At 42.8% G+C, this 19,151-nt stretch overlaps 1 protein-coding gene across 4 annotated transcripts in view; it reads left to right on the forward strand.

The window, feature by feature from the left end:
- Nucleotides 1-19,151, forward strand: part of LOC138250333 (acetylserotonin O-methyltransferase-like) — a 480,756-nt gene that overhangs the window by 342,305 nt on the left and 119,300 nt on the right. For all 4 annotated transcript variants that reach the window (XM_069205105.1, XM_069205104.1, XM_069205106.1 and 1 more), the window contains one exon: nt 14,642-14,803. In XM_069205105.1, coding sequence (XP_069061206.1) covers nt 14,642-14,803 — 162 coding nt within the window. The remainder of the gene's footprint in view (nt 1-14,641; nt 14,804-19,151) is intronic.

Genomic DNA, 19,151 nt, shown 5'->3' on the forward strand with positions numbered 1-19,151 from the left:
CATTGTATAATACGTTTAATGACATCTTGAAAAATTCCGGCAGCTGATGACACACCAAACTTTAGTCTTCTGTATCTGAATAGTACAATATGTGTAGAAAAGCTTGTAATGTACCTGCAATTCTCATTAAATTCTAACTGATGATATTATTTATTCAGGTCAGAGAAGACTTTTGCACCATTCAATTGGATTACACATTATCATGTCAACAGCGTTTGGACCTGTATGTCCTCCTCTTTTAATAGCCTTGTTCGCTTGACACATATCCATGCATATGCATGCAGCTCCTTCACTGCCTTTTTTGGGTACTACCACTGTGAGAGAAACCCACGGCGTTGGGCCAGGAGAAGCTCAGTGATATCATGTTTCAGCAATAATTTAAGTTCCTTTTCAACAGCTTCTTGTAAATGAAATGCAATTCTTTTATGTCTCTGAGCAAGAGGACAAACATCACCATTGATTTGCAATTGTACTTCACAGTTTTAAGTTTTCCTAGCCCTGAAATAATGAAATGATTTACTACTTTGTGATGAGCATTCATGTTGTAGTTCACAGAGATCAGTCCCATGTCAGCAGCTGTGCTGATACTGCGTAGACAGGCACTTGACACTGTACCTTGAGGTACCTGAATGGACATTTCCACCCTTGCCTTCTTGTGCTTCATATTCGCTACAAATGAACCTTTACTTTTCAAAGGTGTTGATGCAGCCCAAGTGTACACTTTTGTCTTTGGTGGCGTCAATTGTGGCCAGGGAGATAGTTCATTGTATTTCTCCTCAGGCAAAATATTTATTGACACACCACTGTCAGTGACAAAAGGTATTTCACAAGCATTTATTTTCAGTGTAATTTTTGGGTAATGTTTGAATGAGATGGGTGCATTTTCATGTTGACTTTACTATGACTGGTATTTCTCCTCACATGCGGCCATTCCACCATGTGCACACCTTTCTGAGGAAAACATCAACATTATGCAATCATCTTCTTGACTTTCACTCAATATTAGTGCTGACTAGCTATTCATTGATGATTTAGAAGACAATCCACTTTGTTGGGTGTTGATTTGTCTCAACTGATGCTGTCGCTTGGCCTTGTGGGCATGCGTCAAACATCACTTCTGGAACATTCAGTCACCCATTTTGTCTTTGCTCTGTGAAGCACTTTGTCATTAAACTAATTAAATCGACAATGTTTTATAAGCTTATACTATCTCTCGACAAAGTCATCTATGGTTTCACCAAATCTTTGTCATTCTTGACAGAAAATATACCTTTCATAATCTACATTCAGCACTCGATTGAACTTGAGATTCAAGGCGTTTTTAATTTGACAGTGCGTAACTTCATCAGTTTGCAGCATTTTCTTTATGACTTCTTTTACATCATCACTAACGAGATTCTTGAGGTATTTGATAATCTTTTAATCAGCTGTTCCTTCTAGCGCATCAATGAAATCATTAAATGTCTCTATCCAAGTAGTCCATATTTCTCCAATATTCTGCTTTTTGGCAGTATTGAAGGGTGGTGGTGGTTTCAGTAAGATGGCAGCATTGTATTTGTTCACAGGATTGGTGAATAATGTGGCTGTAGATCTCTCCGACTCCACCTCGTGATCTTGGTGAATTGGTTTGTGCACACCATCTCTGACGTCTTGTTGATGCTGGCCTCTGGATCTTCTTTAACAGTCTGTGGAGCTGTGGCTTCTTTCTTGGTCTCCATTAGAGCAGTTCACTTTGTGAAGACATTTATAGTTGTGCTCAGCCTCCACTCCCCCCCAGCTCTGGTGGTGTGCTGCTTCAGGTATCAGACAGCTCCAGAAGCACAACCCCTGTGCTTCTTATTGGGTTGCCTCTCCCGATGCTGAGGCTGTAAAGCTCTTCTTTTCAAGACTCAGGTGATTGTGACTACTATGTGCTTTACTACCAATCATTCTGTCAGTTTGCACTTTTTTGTGTACCTGTGTTTGGCCTCTTTTAGCATTATCACTCCATGCACTTCATAGCTTTATATTGTGTAGTAATGCAGTACCTTTTTGTATGTATTAGTTCATAGTTTCTTGATCAATGATGTGTGGATTTTTCAGTAAAGCTTTCTTTTTTTTGTTTATTTTTAACTATGGTGGGGGGATCCCTTTCGACCCTCCTCCCCTGTTGCCCTAGAGGTCAAGGTGTACCCACCCTTTCCCCTTACAGGCTATTTACAATTCTTTTTCATGTAATGGTTGCCACAACATTTTGCTTTTTGCTGTGGTCAGCCAAACAAATTCCTTTTTACCAAGAAACCAGTATAGAAATTTCATTTCAGAAATCAGCACAAGGAATTAAAAACTCCCTGGGCCAATTAGAAGGCCACATTTTTTACAATTGCGGTCCCACAGGGCCATCGTCTTGACATCTATTTTGTTTATCACTGAATTAAGGTTTGAGTTTTTGTCTGAAAAAGTATGGTAAATTATTGAGCAAAAACAGTATTCTATATATTATAGCTTTTAACTTAGGAGATTGTTTGCTCAGTGGCTGCTGTGACGTGGTTTAGCAGGCAGTTTTGGAGGCTTGGCAATTTCTTTTGGTTGGTGGCTGTCCAGAGGAATGGAGTAAAAAGTGAGGAGCCACATTTTGAAAGTACGTCACACTCCTCCCACCCTGACAGAATGAACTAGGGTAGGCTGAAGTGGTGGAGTTTCATTCCATGGAATTCCATGGAATTGCATTAATATTCAGCAGAATTCTGTGGAATCCTGTGAAGGGGCAGAGCAGGCACCGTAATGTTCAATGCATACACTTTGATACCCTTAGATAAGTATGTAAGGGCACTGAGGGGTATCCACTCCAGTGCATACTCCTCAGTGCCCCTATATACTTATTTGAAGGCATCGAGAGGTATACGCTGCACACCAATGCAGTGCATACCCCTTGCTGCCTTTACGTAAGTAGCTAAGGGCACCAAGGGGTATCCACTCCAATGCATACCACTGAGCTCCCTTACATAGTTATGTAAATGGCTTTGAGGGGTATGCACTGCACTGCAGTGGTACTTTACAGGGCTGGAAGAGGGAGCAGTCCCACTATGTTAAAAAATCAATGCAGATTAAAGTATAATCTCCAGTGGTTTTCAACCTTCAAGGGACTGCTCCCTCTTCCAGCCCTGTTTAAAACCATTACCGTGCTAATTTAATTCGGCTAGGGAAATGGCTGAATTAATTAGTTATTTCGCCAGCAGAATTACAAATTCTGCCCACCCCTACAGTTATCCTCCTTGGACATTGAGTCAGTGGAATTTCTCCCACCTCAGGTCAATTATTCTAATGAGGCAGCTCTTGTTACCTGGTCCTCACAGGCAGCAGCAAGTTTGTTTCCACAACAAAGAATCAAATTTAGTTTAGGCATAGACTTCTCACTGTACACCCTTTAGCGCTATTCCCATGTGCTAGCCCCAGCAGACACAAATTGCACTAATAGTCCTTCAAATGAAAGGAACGGAGTCTACTCTGAAGTAAAGAATGCCATGGGCAGGGACTCACCTGATACAACCAGAGGCATGACAATTACTCAAGGTCATATAAAGCACAAGGTCCTGCCACAAATGGTCAACTGGGTGTGGCTACCATTGGCACTGTACAAAAAGATTACACAATGACCTGGAGGCTCCTCTCTAGCAACAAATGTCAATAACTGGATTCATCTCAGCATTTGCACTTGGAACATTGGTAGCCTCCCCTGTAAGTTGCATGATAATGATTTAATACTTTAGTGGAAACATTTTCATTTAGTAAGTCTGCAAGAAACATTGTCTATGTTGCCAAATCCTCTGCCAGGATTCTTAGAAATCGCTTGTCCTGTAATGAAATAGCTTAAGTATGGATGCCTAGGGGAGGGCCTAGTTCGCTGTCTATTTTCAGCCACTCTCAACTGCCGCAGCAAAGGTTTGACCCATGACAACACAAATATACTGTGCTTCATTAAGGAATTGTCTTCTAAAAACAGAACTAACAGGAAGCCCTAATCATGGGGGATTTTAACATTAAACTAATTTTTGTCCTGGGCCTTAACAACAAGACTGTGTATTAGAGCAAGCAGTGGAGAATTTGGTATTAAAAATGTCTGGATAAGAAAGGTAAATACTTAGGGACATATTTATACTTTCTTTGTGCTGAATGAGCAACATTTTTTTTACGCTAATTAAGCGCAAACTTAACTCCATATTTATATTTTGACGCTAGACCCATCTAGCTCAAAAATATTGGAGTTAAAGTAATTTTTTGGATGCCTGAAACCGCCTTGCATCAATGAGATGCAAGGTAGGCGTGCCCGTCCAAAAAATTACTCAAAGCCCCTAGCGGCTCATTTATCCTCCCATGCAAAAAAGGTGCATGGGGGGATGCGGGTCTAAATAATGGTGCTAAGCTTGCTTAGCGCCATTATTTAACGCCTGGGTTAGAGAAGGTGTTAGGGGACCTGTGGACCTATTTCCATGGTCAAACACCATGGAAAGAGCCCACAGGTGCCCACCCCAAACCCCAGGAATACTCCCACCCACACCAGAGGCACACCACAGGATCGGGGGCCCCATCCCAGGTAAGTAGAGGTAAGTATTTTTTAAATTATTATAAAGTGCCATTGGGGGCCCTGAAATGCCAGCCCCCCCCCCACCCCCCAACCACCTCACATGGCGCTGGGTGCAATGGTTATGCTCAGGGGACCCTTGTCCCCTGCACTGGCCATTGGGGTGGTGGGCATGACTCCTGTATTTTATTAGACAGGAGTCATGTGGTATTGATGGTTTTGCGTCATGAATCATACTAGGCTGGTTAAAGGTGTTTTTTTGCCTCTAACCAGCCTAACGTCATTTTTTGGTGCTCCCCCCATACCGCCACACCCACCCGGCTAACGTCATTTTCCCAGATGCTAGCCCACTGTTTACGCCCGGCTGGCACTCTGGAATGCTGCAAGCCGGCGCTGCACTTTTTGGTACAAAACTGCGTCAAAAAGTAGAAATATGGGCCATAGTCTCAGAAATAGAACAGCTTGACCTCAGCATTCTAAATGGCAGATTTGAGCCAAATACGCTGGTCGCTTTTATTCAACAAACATGCACCTCACACTTCCCTCGATTACATGCTAGTCAGTCTATCATTATTTCCATGTGTCACTTCCTTTAACAAAGAAGAAACGCTGGAACGTAATCATGTCCCAAACACACTTGAATTAGGCGCTATTCCTTCACTACAGTGCTTAGCAAATGGGATACCTGGTACCCTGCATATGGTCACTTTTAAGAAAATAATTTGGTCAGATATGTCAATCAAATCTATTGAGGCCACTGCAGCGCAAGTGTTTGAATTCTGGTAAAGAGCAGACTTTAATGCCATTAAAATCTGGATACTGTTTGCGGAATTACTATTACACGGGTAAACCAACTCTTCATTGAACTAGCCCAGAAACGCAGACCAAGAACAGGCTAGCCAAAATCAAGAGCTAGGAAGCTGTCACCAGCTTTCAAACTGGAAAAATGAAGTGTAATCAAGCACTGAGAACACTAAGGAAATCACCAACCAGCCCTGAGCAGTACTCACACATCAGGCATCTTAGTAAATAATACAGAAGTTTACTCTGGAATGAGAAGAGGAAAACTGATGAAGCTTTTCCAGCAAAACTATTTCTAAGCAAGAAACCAAACTTAAAAAGCTTTTGGAGAGAAGTGAACTTCTTCAATAAAGCGTCCTTTGCAATCAATAACTCCAACATCTCTGAGGCCATATGAGCAGCATATCTTCCAACTCATTTTACCCCCCAACAGGAGACCAGCTTGAATATCATGGCTGGGCTCACAGTACTAACCCCACAAAGGATGAACTAGAAGAAATAGGTGTACATGCTAACAAATCATTGTCTATGACAATGGATGTTGCCAATACCCACACAAATAGAACAATAGGGATAACCTCATCCTAAATTTAGATAATAATCACATGTTGGGATGGAGGGAATTTATAAAATCAATATTGGAGATTGGGCAGAAGAAGTGACTATAGTCTCCTACAGACCCAGACCATCCCTGACTCCCGAGATGCTTGATAGTCAATCTAATCTTAAAGCAGGGGGTAGGGGGCAACAGGACATATTTATGAGCCCCTAGCACCACCGGAGCGTCACTTTACGTGATGCTCTGGTGGCGCTATGCCCTGCGACGTATTTACAAGATGGCATTTATTTAAACCACTTTTTGTGGCTTAACTGCACCTTGTAAATACAGCTCCTTCACATGCAACACTTTGCGTTGAAGGGGCGTGCACTGGGTGTTGCTGTGGGCATGCCACAGCAACACCCATTGCATGTTGCCTCTGCCCCAGATTCACAAGATTTTGTAAACCTGAGGCAGCACCAAAATCTAATGCCACCCTAGGGGGGGCGTTAGCAAGGTGCAACAAGGAGGATTACTTTTATTCCTCCTTGTTTTTTGCTTTTTGTATGTGTGCTGCATTCTGCATAGAAAGAGCAAAATGCCAGATATGATTGTGACCCTTCCTGCACATAAACAATAATTTCAAAATGACTCTTTTGCACTCTGCAGCACACACACAAGTGCCAAATTGCCATTAGTGATGTGCTTCCTGCACATAAACAATCATTTCTGACATTTGCTCTTTCTATGCATGCTGCAGAATGCACATCCCACAACGCAGACATCCTTGCACGATGGTGCAAGGATACCTGCGTTGGCGCTAGGCAGCTCAATTTAGCGCCAGCTCATGGGACAACACAGGGGTGCGCTGTACTAAATTAAATATGGTGCATTCCTGTGTTGTGAAAATGACGGAGCGCTGCGTTGCCAATTTTGGTGCAGCGTCATGCTCTGTCATTTTCTTTTAGATATCGACCAAAGTACTTTGCCTTACAGCTTCTTAAGGATCGCTACACTAGGTCCTTGGATCAAATACCATTAAACTAAACTGGGTTCACTAGAGGAACTGGGACCTCCACCAACATCATGGCATTGGCTCTAATCATTGACCATATGCTATCCAAACAACAGCTGCTGTGTTTATCCTTTATTGACGTTAAGGCCACATTTGACTGTACTGCAAAATCTTGTTTGGTCCAAACTAGGGAATACTGCAACATTTACTGTGAGTGATGCAACTACTATGCACAGACACCTGGTTAAGAATTAAGATTGGTGACAACACCCGACTTTCAAAGATAATCGCCACACATTAAGGTATAAACCAGGGATACGTATTGGTATCCAGTTATTCAACCCTTTTCAATCTTTTTCTGGCCGACATAACCACCGCCCTACACCATGTCAACTCACATGCTCAGAAGCTTTGTGATTATCAGTTTCCAGATCAATTATATGTGGACAGTGTAATTCTACTAAGTCAAATAAAAATTGACCTCTAACATTTACTTGATTAATTAAATCAATATTCCCCTCAGATGGTACCTGCAAGGGCAGCCACTGGAAATGGTGGAAGAATACACATACTTAGGGTTTTTCAGATGAAAAAGGTTCCTTTCAGTCTCACAAATAGTGTGTTGTTCCCTGTATAGCATATTAAGAGGGTTATTCCTTGTCCCACTTTGAAAGATAATTGTTGGCAAGCTTCCACCAGCCTTGACCTATGGCAGTGAGATACTGAGTGGCTGTGATGCTTCACTTCTGGATACTGCAATCTTAAAAGTGTACAGGAGAACCTTTAGGCGCATATCTATACTTTTTTAGCGCCGCATTTGCGTCATTTTTTGATGCAAAAGCGGTGCAAACTTACAAAATACAGGGCCGTATTTATACTCTGGTTGCGCCGAATTTGCGTCGTTTTTTTGGACGCAAATTCGACGCTAAACTAACGCCAACTAACGCCATATTTATACTATGGCGTTAGACGCTTCGGGCGCCAAAGTGCCCGGAGTGTGCGTCATTTTTTAGCGTGAACCCCTTCCTTGCGTTAATGATATGCAAGGGAGGCGTTCCCGTCTTAAAAAATGACTCCCAGGCCTTTACGTGGTATTTATACTCCCGGGCACAAATGACGCCCGGGAGTGGGCGTGGCCAAAAACGGCGCATTTGCGCCGCTTTTTAACGCCTGGGTCAGGCATGGCGTTAAGAGACAAGTGGGCTCAAAATGAGCCCAGAGTGCCCTCCCCTGCCCCCAGGGACCCCCCCTGCCACCCTTGCCCACCCCAGGAGGACACCCAAGGACGGAGGGACCCATCCCATGGACATTAAGGTAAGTTCAGGTAAGTTTTTTTTTGTTTTTTTTTGTGGCATAGGGGGGCCTGATTTGTGCCCCCCTACATGCCACTATGCCCAATGACCATGCCCAGGGGACAGAAGTCCCCTGGGCATGGCCATTGGGCAAGGGGGCATGACTCCTATCTTTACAATGATAGGAGTCATGTTGATGGGGGATGGGCGTCGTTAAAAAATGGCGCAAGTCGGGTTAAGACGATTTTTTAGCGTCAACCGGACTTGCGCCATTTTAAGACGCCCTAACGTCATTTTTTCCCAACGCCGGCGCTGCCTGGTCTACGTGGTTTTTTTCCACGCACACCAGGCAGCGCCGGTCTGCTTGCGCCGGCTAACGCCATTCAATAAATACGGCGCCCGCATGGCGCTTCAGAATGACGTTAGCCGGCGCAAAATTTTTTGACGCTAAACTGCGTTAGCGCAGTTTAGCGTCAAAAAGTATAAATATGGCCCACAATTGTATTTTGTAGGTTTGCGCCACTTTTGCTTCAGAAAGCGGCGCAAATGTGGCGCTTAAAAAGTATAAATATGGGCCTTAGTCTGCCTAAAAATGCCTCACCAGCACAAATATGTCTTGAATTTGGGATTATTAAACAATCATTAGCTAGGACACGGCACCTATATTAAACACTGCTTCAAGCTAAAAACTAAAGCTGGCTACTCCATTAGCACAATAATATGGTCTGTGCTAGCTAACTGTTCCTCAGCACGTTTCAGATTCTATTTGGACTCAGCCTTGCAAACCTTTGGACTAGATTCCGTTTGGTAATTAAATATATCATAGACCACCCTAAAAAAATTATCAGTTCTTCAATGAAGAAGCCTCACGTAGTTGCAGACAAGTTCATACTTTCCAAAACATTTTGGATGTTGTTACTGACCTACAAGATCCTAAAATATCAGCCAATTTTCAGTCCGGTTACTCTATGTTCTTAAAACACGTCAATGCTCGTTCACCCTGACTTCTTATAATCGCTCCTGCATAGACTCTGATGGCAAAGGAACAGTGAATAAATCAGTTTCTCTTTATGTAGGGATTGTAAAAATTACATAGTACACCTGGTCTGCATATGCCCAGCTTTCATGCAGGGCAAAAGGAAACTCTTGAGGATGGCCTTTAACCAACGTGGAATTTACCCATGCAGTCAAGCAATCCTTGCATGCTTTAATCGAACTGACCTCATTTTGAACTGTTGTTTTAATTTTCCCTATGGGTTGAGCACAAAATGAATAACTGTACACCTTTAATGTATTGCTTTTCTCTTGATTTTTTTCTTACTCATATGTAATGATTTTAATTAATTGTGCATAATAAATTAAACTGAAATTGAAACAGAAACCATCAGCCAAGATCCCCTCACAGTCGGACAGCAAACATAGGGGGTCATTCCGACCCTGGCGGTCATGGACCGCCAGGGCCGGGGACGGAGGAAGCACCGCCAACATGCTGGCGGTGCTTCAGGGGCAATTCTGACCGCGGCGGTAAACCTGCGGTCAGAAAAGGGAAACCAGCGGTTTCCCGCCGGTTTTCCCCTGCCCCAGGGAATCCTCCACAGCGGCGCTGCTAGCAGCGCCGCCATGGGGATTCCGACCCCCTTCCCGCCAGCCTGTTCCTGGCGGTTTACACCGCCAGGAAGAGGCTTGCGGGAACGGGTGTCGCGGGAAGAGGCTGGCGGGAACGGGTGCCCAAGAGACTGGCATGGGCACTGCAGGGGCCCCCTAACAGGACCCCATTAAGATTTTCAGTGCCTGCAAAGCAGACACTGAAAATCGCGACGGGTGCCACTGCACCCGTCGCACAACAGCAACTCCGCCGGCTCCATTCGGAGCCGGCTTCATCGTTGCTGGGGCTTTCCCGCTGGGCGGGCGGGCGGCCTTTTGGCGGTCGCCCGCCCGCCCAGCGGGAAAGTCAAAATGACCGCCGCGGTCATTTGACCGCGGTGCGGTCTTTTGGCGGTCTCCGCCCGGCAGGCGGCCCGCCGGGGTCGGAATGACCCCCATAGTCTAAGGTCTCTCGTGATGATTGTTAGTCCCTAGCCACCAGCTAAGTAGCCACGTTACATGTCCTTCCACACAGTCCTTAAACTTCAGGTAGCTCACCTGACAAGCCTGCACACTGTTCCCATGTAGGAGAAGTCTTCTCCCATTCATTTGAGGGTGGGGAATCCACTAATAATGGGGAGTTCTTCCCTTTCATCAACTTGATAGCAGCCCTCTCCATGGTGAAAAAACAGCTATGTCAGATGACCACCAGCGGGTTTTCCCTAGCCAAATTCCGCTTTTCCCTAGGAGACCATTTTAAGATGGGATATTTGTGGCATGGGGAGACTGTGAGAATTTATGAACCATCATAATGGACTATCTCTGATGGTTGACAAGTAAAACTACGCGATAATATTGTGAATTGTTACCAAGACATGGCAAAGATGCACAGTGATTAAGTGAATGTAAGGCCACATGTCTTAAGAATGAAGATGACAGGGCATTAACATATAAGTGTCAGTGTGAATCTGCAGAATCAAGGCACACACAGGATTTTTACTGAGTGAATCTCACTGTAATACCCACAGATGTGCCACCTCTCCTCTCAACCTTTACAACCACCACCTTAAGTACCACCTCAAGGGCCACCTCAAGGACTATTTCAGAAACCACAAACAACAGCACACACAGCCCCAGATGCACCATTGCAATCAAATTCACAACACATATTGCATAGCTAGAAATATGAACAACTCCTTCGACACAGGTCATTAAAACCATTCACTGATTCATTTCACTACTCTCTTACCATCTCACTCACTCAAACACACATTTAAATATATTTCTCAATCACCATTTGCAAATCTACATTTGATAAACTCTAAGAACAGCCTTAAAAACAAAACGTTATGAAACCTAACATAAAGTCATGCTATTTTACATATGTCTGTGACTGCATCAGGTTTTTATAATGTTAACATGTATGAAGAGTGATACCATCCCTACACAGTTCACAATCAGGAATATCAAGGTCCAAGTCTTTTTACAAAAGAGCTTACTTATAGAAACAATATCAAAAACATAGTCCACTCTAAGCAGTCCAATAATATATGGACAAATTCATAATTTGAATTTTTAGATGAAATACTTTGTATCATATTTATCAAGGGGCATTGGATCGTGCCACAGACAGCACATCATATCTGTGTCTGAGGAGGATTTTAATGTTGTGGTAGTGCAAAGTGACCTGGAGATTGGTAAAGAACTTTTACCCCCAAAGCAGAAGCTGTGCTCTGATACCTTCTCTGACTTGGGAGAGTGTCTTTATTTATAATTTAGACTATTAAATTGCATTTGGATATGCAAAGATTAGAAAGCACACCATGTACCTTGATACATGCCGAAAAGCCTCTCACGTTTGATAGGCTCCTTATAGTTGCACACGAGGACACCGCCTGCACTGCAGTATGAGACTTCCTTTTGCAGTGTGTAATTTAACTTCCTGTTCGCAGCTGTAGGCAGAGGTCTTTTTGCTGGGTATGGAGGTATGTGCCATATGCAGATGTCCCTGCTCTAAACACGTCTCTACCTTGCATGTAGAGCGCTCCAAAAACCTAGGGAGAGGAGGTTTATTGTTAAAGGGAGTTGAATATTATGATGTGAAACCACGATTAACTGTTTTGTGTAAAGTATATATATGATTTCAGTTTTGTGTAAATATATAAATAAATATGTAAAAGTGAAGTGAAATGTATTAATAAATAAAGCATAGCATGTTTGATATTGTGATGTAACAATGCTCCATCATTGAGAGTACATTGTCCAACCACAATCATGCAGCAAGCAAACTAAAAACTAAGGTACATACCTTGACCTCTGTGCTGTGCCCAGCCCTGTGAATCTGGATGGGTCTGTAGTTCAGGGGTAATGTCTATATGTAAGGTCTGTCAAATGCAAGGTTGTGCAACATGCAAAACGCTACTCCTGTCATGCACACAACATCCGGAAAGTACGGCAGCACCCTTTCCAAATTGTCAAGACATCTGAAGCATGACATAAGGATGTCAAAAGTGTGTTCAGTGGTAGCTTGTTTATGAGTCTGTGCCATGTTATACGTCTGTTGATGCTGTATGGTTAGATGTCAGAAGGGTATGAAGGAATGGGGAGAAAGTGCATATCCAGAACCACCTACAAGGATGTGATATATTTTAAGATGTAGTTCTATAGTAAATGTACTACATCATCTGCACATGCATACAGTGACCGTTTCACTAATGTATTTAGGGTTTATAGGAATGGGTAATAAGTGAGTGTTTGAGATGCCATCCCAGAGATGCAAATGCAACCCCAGTGTGAGATCACATAATATAGCTACAAGCCACGTTACTTACATTATCAGAAAGACACTGATGTGAAAGAGGTGACTGAAGAAATAGATTAGTATTGTGTGTGCTTCCAGGAAAGGTAGTACACACATCAGTGAATTTACCCCTGGCATTACAGGTAGCTTGTACATTGAAGGAGTGCCAGCTGTATCCCAGTAAGTGCCATATGGGTACACCAAATGTATCTAGAAAACAAAGGAGGAACATAAAAACATAGAATTCCCCTGCCACCCTTTACCTTAGCTCCTATGACTGTGGAATGGTGGTACACTGATACTATCTGCTAGTGATGCATCTCAGTACTTGACGCAAGCATTCGGATCAGCTTGCCTGTGAGGTGTCTACATTGTCAGACTTAACCCTCTAGAAGGCTCATAAAACATGAAATGGACTGCAGTTATGGTTTGACAGGGGCAAGGATAGGCAGGACATTTCCTGCGCCCAGTCTGCAACTATGTCATGTTTCACTTCTGGGTAGGAGAAATGCCTGGCAATGATTGCTTCCCTGAAATGGCTAAGATGTTGCTCCTTTGCCTGTAAATCCTAGTTCTCATCTTCAAATAATAGTCATTCCAAAGAATGGAAAAAACTGCAAAAACATTCACTGACAAAGTAAACACAAAAGTAGCTGAGTGCTCGAGTTTATTTCTTATGTGGCCAGCCTGCATGTGAATGGTTTGTGTTATAATGAATATCACCTGCAACTGGATGGTGGAGTTCTGACTCAACATTAGCATTAGCAAGTGTACTCTGTGTATTGGGAGCCTCAATGTAATACCTTTTAAAGGAATTTTTATTTTAACTAAATTGGTAAAATTTTCTAAATTACATCATGAATTAAAAAAATAATAAAGTCATAAAAATCCTTGACTTTTCCTATTTTTCTGTTAATATATTAATGTAAGTTGGTGCCTCATTGTATTCTGTGTTGCAGTACCATTGGTTGTCCCTGTAAGGTGCTTGCTTTACAGACAGGTATGACTAGAGTGCATTTGAGTTTGTTTTGTCTCTACTAGAACTGTAGTGGAGTTAGATTTGTATTTTTTAATTGAAATTGTCTTTGTCTTTGATGATTGTGTTTTTGTATTAGTGATTTAATTTCCATAAAGTACACATAGTTTGTAGCAATTTTTCCCCATTTTCCAGCCACTCTCCATGGTCCCTCCCTTACTACAAGCAGGTATGACTATGTGGGTAGAGATCTCGACCTATGTGGTGGAGATGTCCATATAGAAATAATAGGATAGGTAGAAGAGGCTCAGTTGTGCAGCCAAAGTGAAATGTACTTTAAAGTAAGTCAATTGTACCATTGGAGCAATACTGTAGATACTCCAAAATGCAGTTTGTGACTCAGGCCCATATCCCTAATGTTCAGTTGGAAGTAACAGAACAATTTCTCTAAATTCCAAACTTAAAAAATCTAATTACTAGAACTAGAAGAAACATAAGGTAAGCTACAAGGAGTCCAAGAGTATTTTATTTTAGGATATAGATATTCCTAACCACCTAAAGATAACTCACACAAAGGAGAACATTTGCAATGGCAATGAGAATAATGAAAACTGAATGATCCTTTTCAGCACAGCTACTGACCATAATGCCCCCTGGTTGAGGAACATCACTTTTAAAGCATGCCTTCACCTCTTACCCAGACAATTCACAGGGAGTGCTAAAACTCCAATATGTGACTAATTTATACACTATTACTAAATAAACAGAGAACCACATATCAGGGATTACCAGCTTGTATAAAGGAGGAAACGAAGTATCCACAAATAATATTCATGTATTTGGAACAGTTAATGGTTGAAACACTCCTAATATATCCTTACACATCAATGCAAAACTGTTGTTTCAATTTCAATCCCGCCTCACGGATGACAGCTTCCCTGGTCATTGCGTATCATCCCACACATCAAAAATCACTTCATTTAGGTTTCTTACTAACAGACAATAGGACATTCTTTAAAGACTTATGCAAGGCAAATGCTAACTTTTCTTTTGGATTTTGTTTTCCTCTATAAGGCAGCACCGGAGCACTAGCTAAGCAATATCTTTTGGAACATCCAAATTCTACAGCAATCATCTATGATTTGCCTAAAGTTGTACAAACTGCAAAGAAACACTTCATATCTCCAGATGAACATCATATCCAGTTCCTTGAACATCATATCCAGTTCCTTGCAGGTAGGTTTATTTTATATCTGGGGTGAAGTAGATCAAAATGTATTTGCAGCCTTTTCTCAAAAGCAAAAGCACATAGATGACAACAAGCAAATGAACAGGACAAGACACCAGCCACTAAATAGAATTAGGATCTGATTACACATGTAATCAACATGACATGATTTAACTATGATTCAATAGCTCAAAGTTAGAAGACACCATTTTTGAAATTATGATGAGGTATAAACATGGTCATTTGGCCAGGGACTGAACTATTCTGACAAGATAATGATAAACATTATAAGGCTTCTATCAAGCCAAACGTGCCACCCTAGACTTAGGGTCTGATTTAAGGATTAATGCACAGTACTCCATCCGTCATGGTGGTGGAAGACATTAGCTCTGCCACCCTGATGGACTACTTCCATCTGCCAAATTTAGGGATACCTACCTGTCCAGTGGTAATTTCTGCTGTCACAGTGGTTCCTTTCAATAAACAAAAAGACTCGTAAGCGGCCGCCATCAGTTTTGACAGCAGTTCAGCAAACATTTCAATAAATGTTGTGTTTCAGAAACAAACTCCAGAAGCAGGAGTAAGTTTCTGAAACAAAAAATGACCCCCACTCTCTGGAAGTTTTCTTCCAGGGTATGAGGAGTATTATTGTTATTTTCCTATCCTTCAATGCCAAGTTTGTCCTGGTGACTGACAGACAGAAAAAAGATATTGCACTGTCCACCTAAAATAGAGTAGGTGATGTAACACCCTTCCTAAAATTGCCCATACTCAGTCAGAGAAAACTTCAAGGTCAACAGGTCTGTAAATAAGGCAGACAGACCTAGACTTTGGGGGCCAGGGTTGTCTGTTGTGTTCGCTACATAGTGCCCTATTTTCTAAATTCGAAATCAGGCATTGGATGATTTCCAAACCTGGCTACATTGGTATGCTTACCTCTATCAATGATGACATGTCAAACCATTCCCTCACTTTATTCAACGTCATTGACATATCAGTCAGAGACGTGTAGGCCCTTAATCATTAATGTGTCTAGGAACCACTCTATTACATTGGATAGACCCCTTCTTATTACCTCAACAAACTAAGTAAGCAATACTGTGATAAAATATATATCATAATCAGTAATTGTGCTGTCATAGTTGGACTTTCACTCCTAGGCGAGACTGCTGAATTGGGGGTGACAGCACTTTTGTTTGTAGGCAACTGAGCCACTCCTACAACAAGTCATAACTGTCGGCCCAACCCTCCCGGCTTACAAGCAGTACCTCACCAAAAACCCAAACAGTAAAAGGTGATTTCTGGCAACCTTACGCATGGACTCTAGATAAGAACTCTCAGGGAAATCATGATGGAACAGAAGTTATCCTTTTCTCTGGTTAGCAACAAGTCTCAGTCACACACAGGCAATAAAGGAGATGCAGCAGAGTTTTAAATATATTTATTGAAAAGACTACAATCTATGATAAAATGCACAAGCTGCAATGATCATAATAATGAACAATAAAAGAAGCAGAAGATGAGAGTTGTGAATATAAATACCCCCATTATTTAAAAAAACATGAGCTATAAAATCCCTGACAAAAGAGAACCTAATGCCTACCCTAATGAGAGCTAGGTGGGATAAACCTAATCTGCCAGCACCATGTCCATAAAAGGTGCCCCCAAATCTCTTTACCTTGGAATGAGGTCTCTGAATCAGAGACCTCATCATTAAAAAAGGTAATTAAAGCACATTATGTATCAGACTTTGAGACTCTGGCCAAATTAAGTTGAGCAGCATGGAAGAGTATTTTAGGAAGGACCCTATCTAGTGGTCAAAGGGGGAAAGGCCTATTTAGTATATGAATCTTATCTATTGTTGCATCAGGAATGTATCAACTCAACTCTGCAAGATGCAACCAAATGTAAATACTTAAGATTCTAATTGTTATATATACCTGTCTATGAATTTGAGGGGTCTTGGACCCACTTCTACAAGGCAAAAGTAAATATTGACTCTGTAACTACAAAGAGAAAACCCTGAGTCATTTTATTATGCATTTTTCCAAAACTGTTGCCTCAACGAAGATTTTATTAGCAGGATCTTTTTAATGGCGTCAGCATAAGATCAATTTCAAAACTGGTTAGGTACTGTATTACTATTAAAAATCATGATTTTATTATTAAATTAATGACATTTTTAGACTTCACTTATAAAATGTTAAGATTCTATAATTATTATATGACAATTAAAGGTTTTCTTTTTATAATTCTGTTTGTACATGTTTATTATGAGGATTGTGAAATGCCTATTTTTTTTATTGTAACCCACATGATTAACACAATAACATTTATGTACTACTATTAGTACAGCAAAGTTTACAAAAAAATTATAGCAAACGTTTTGTAAAAAATCCTACCACTGTTTTCCCCTATAAACCCAACTTCTCACTCCTATTACATAATGAATGTTATAAAAAATACAAACATTAACCTACAACACGTCTTATATACCACAGAAACCTGATACAATAACCTTAAAACAAGATTATTTACACTATTTTAGAAAATAATATGTTTTACAATGATATTAAAGACACTTAAAGCACCATGATATTTTGTACATTCCAATATTCTTGACACAATATTTTTGATTCACAGTATTTTTAATGAATTCCTTATTCAAACACCCTTGTAATCTTCTCCTAAAACACTCAGGGGGTCATTCCGACCCTGGCGGTCAAAGACCGCCAGGGCCGCGAATGACGGAAGCACCGCCAACAGGCTGGCGGTGCTTCCCAGCCCATTCTGACCGCGGCGGTAAAGCCACGGTCAGAAAACCGGGTCCGGCGGTTTCCCGCCGGATTTCCCCCGGCTGGGCAAATCCGCCAGGGCAGCGCTGCAAGCAGCGCTGCCCAGGGGATTCTGACCCCCTTCCCGCCAGCCTGTTTCAGGCGGTTTTCACCGCCAGGAAGAGGCTGGCGGGAACGGGTGTCCTGGGGCCCCTGGGGGCCCCTGCACTGCCCATGCCACTGGCATGGGCAGTGCAGGGGCCCCCTAACAGGGCCCCAGCCTGCTTTTCACTGTCTGCCTAGCAGACAGTGAAAAGCGCGACGGGTGCATCTGCACCCGTCGCACACCTGCAACACCGCCGGCTCCAGTGTTGCAGGCCCCCTTCCCGCCGGCGCAGTGGGAAAGTTGGAATGGCCCCAGCGGTCTTTTGACCGCGGAGCGGCCAAATGGCGGTTCCCGTCAGGCGGGCGGCAACCGCCGCCCGCCGGGGTCAGAATCACCCCCTCAGAAGTCTAATTTAGGAGATTACAGGCCATATTTATACTTTTTGACGCAAAACTGCGCTAACGCAGTTTTGCGCCAAAAAAATTAGCGCCGGCTAACGCCATTCTGAAGCACCATGCGGGCGCCGTATTTATTGAATGGCGTTAGCCGGCGTTAGCCGACCGGCGCTGCCTGGTGTGCGTGAAAAAAAACCACGTACACCAGGCAGCGCCGGCGTAGGGAAAAATGGCGTTTGGGCGTCCAAAAATGGGGCAAGTCAGGCTGAGGCAAAAAAATCGTCTTAACCCGATTTGTGCCATTTTATTTTGGCGCCCAGACGCCATTAACATGACTCCTGTCTTAGCAAAGACAGGAGTCATGCCCCCTTGCCCAATGGCCATGCCCAGGGGACATCTGTCCCCTGGGCATGGTCATTGGGCATAGTGGCATGTAGGGGGGCACAAATCAGGCCCCCCTATGCCACAAAAAAAGTAAAAAAAAATACTTACCATAACTTACCTTTTCTTCCCTGGGATGGGTCCCTCCATCCTTGGGTGTCCTCCTGGGGTGGGCAAGGGTGGCAGGGGATGTCCCTGGGGGCTTGGGAGGGCACCTCTGGGCTCATTCTGAGCCCACAGGTCCCTTAACGCCTGCCCTGACCCAGGCGCTAAAATCCGGCGCAAATGCGTGTTTTTTAGTCCCGCCCACTCCCGGGTGTCATTTTTGCCCGGGAGTATAAATACGACGCATATGCATCGCAGTCATTTTTTAAGACGGGAACGCCTACCTTGCATATCATTAACGCAAGGAAGGTGTTCACGCAAAAAAATGACGCTAACTCCATGAACTTTGGCGCTAGACGCGTCTAACGCCAAAGTATAAATATGGAGTTAGCTTTGCGTCGAATTTGCGTCGAAAAAAACGATGCAAATTCGGCGCAAACGGAGTATAAATATGCCCCTACATGTTAATAGAATGGGTGCAATCAGAATTCCAACAGGAGTGAGAAAGCAGCTGGACACATTCACTGAATATGACCCATGGAAGCTCGGAATTCTGAGAATCCGGAACGTTACTAGGTCTGCTACCTCGCTACAC

This window comes from Pleurodeles waltl, chromosome 8 (genome assembly GCF_031143425.1).
Source record: "Pleurodeles waltl isolate 20211129_DDA chromosome 8, aPleWal1.hap1.20221129, whole genome shotgun sequence".
Taxonomy (NCBI): Eukaryota; Metazoa; Chordata; class Amphibia; order Caudata; family Salamandridae; genus Pleurodeles; species Pleurodeles waltl.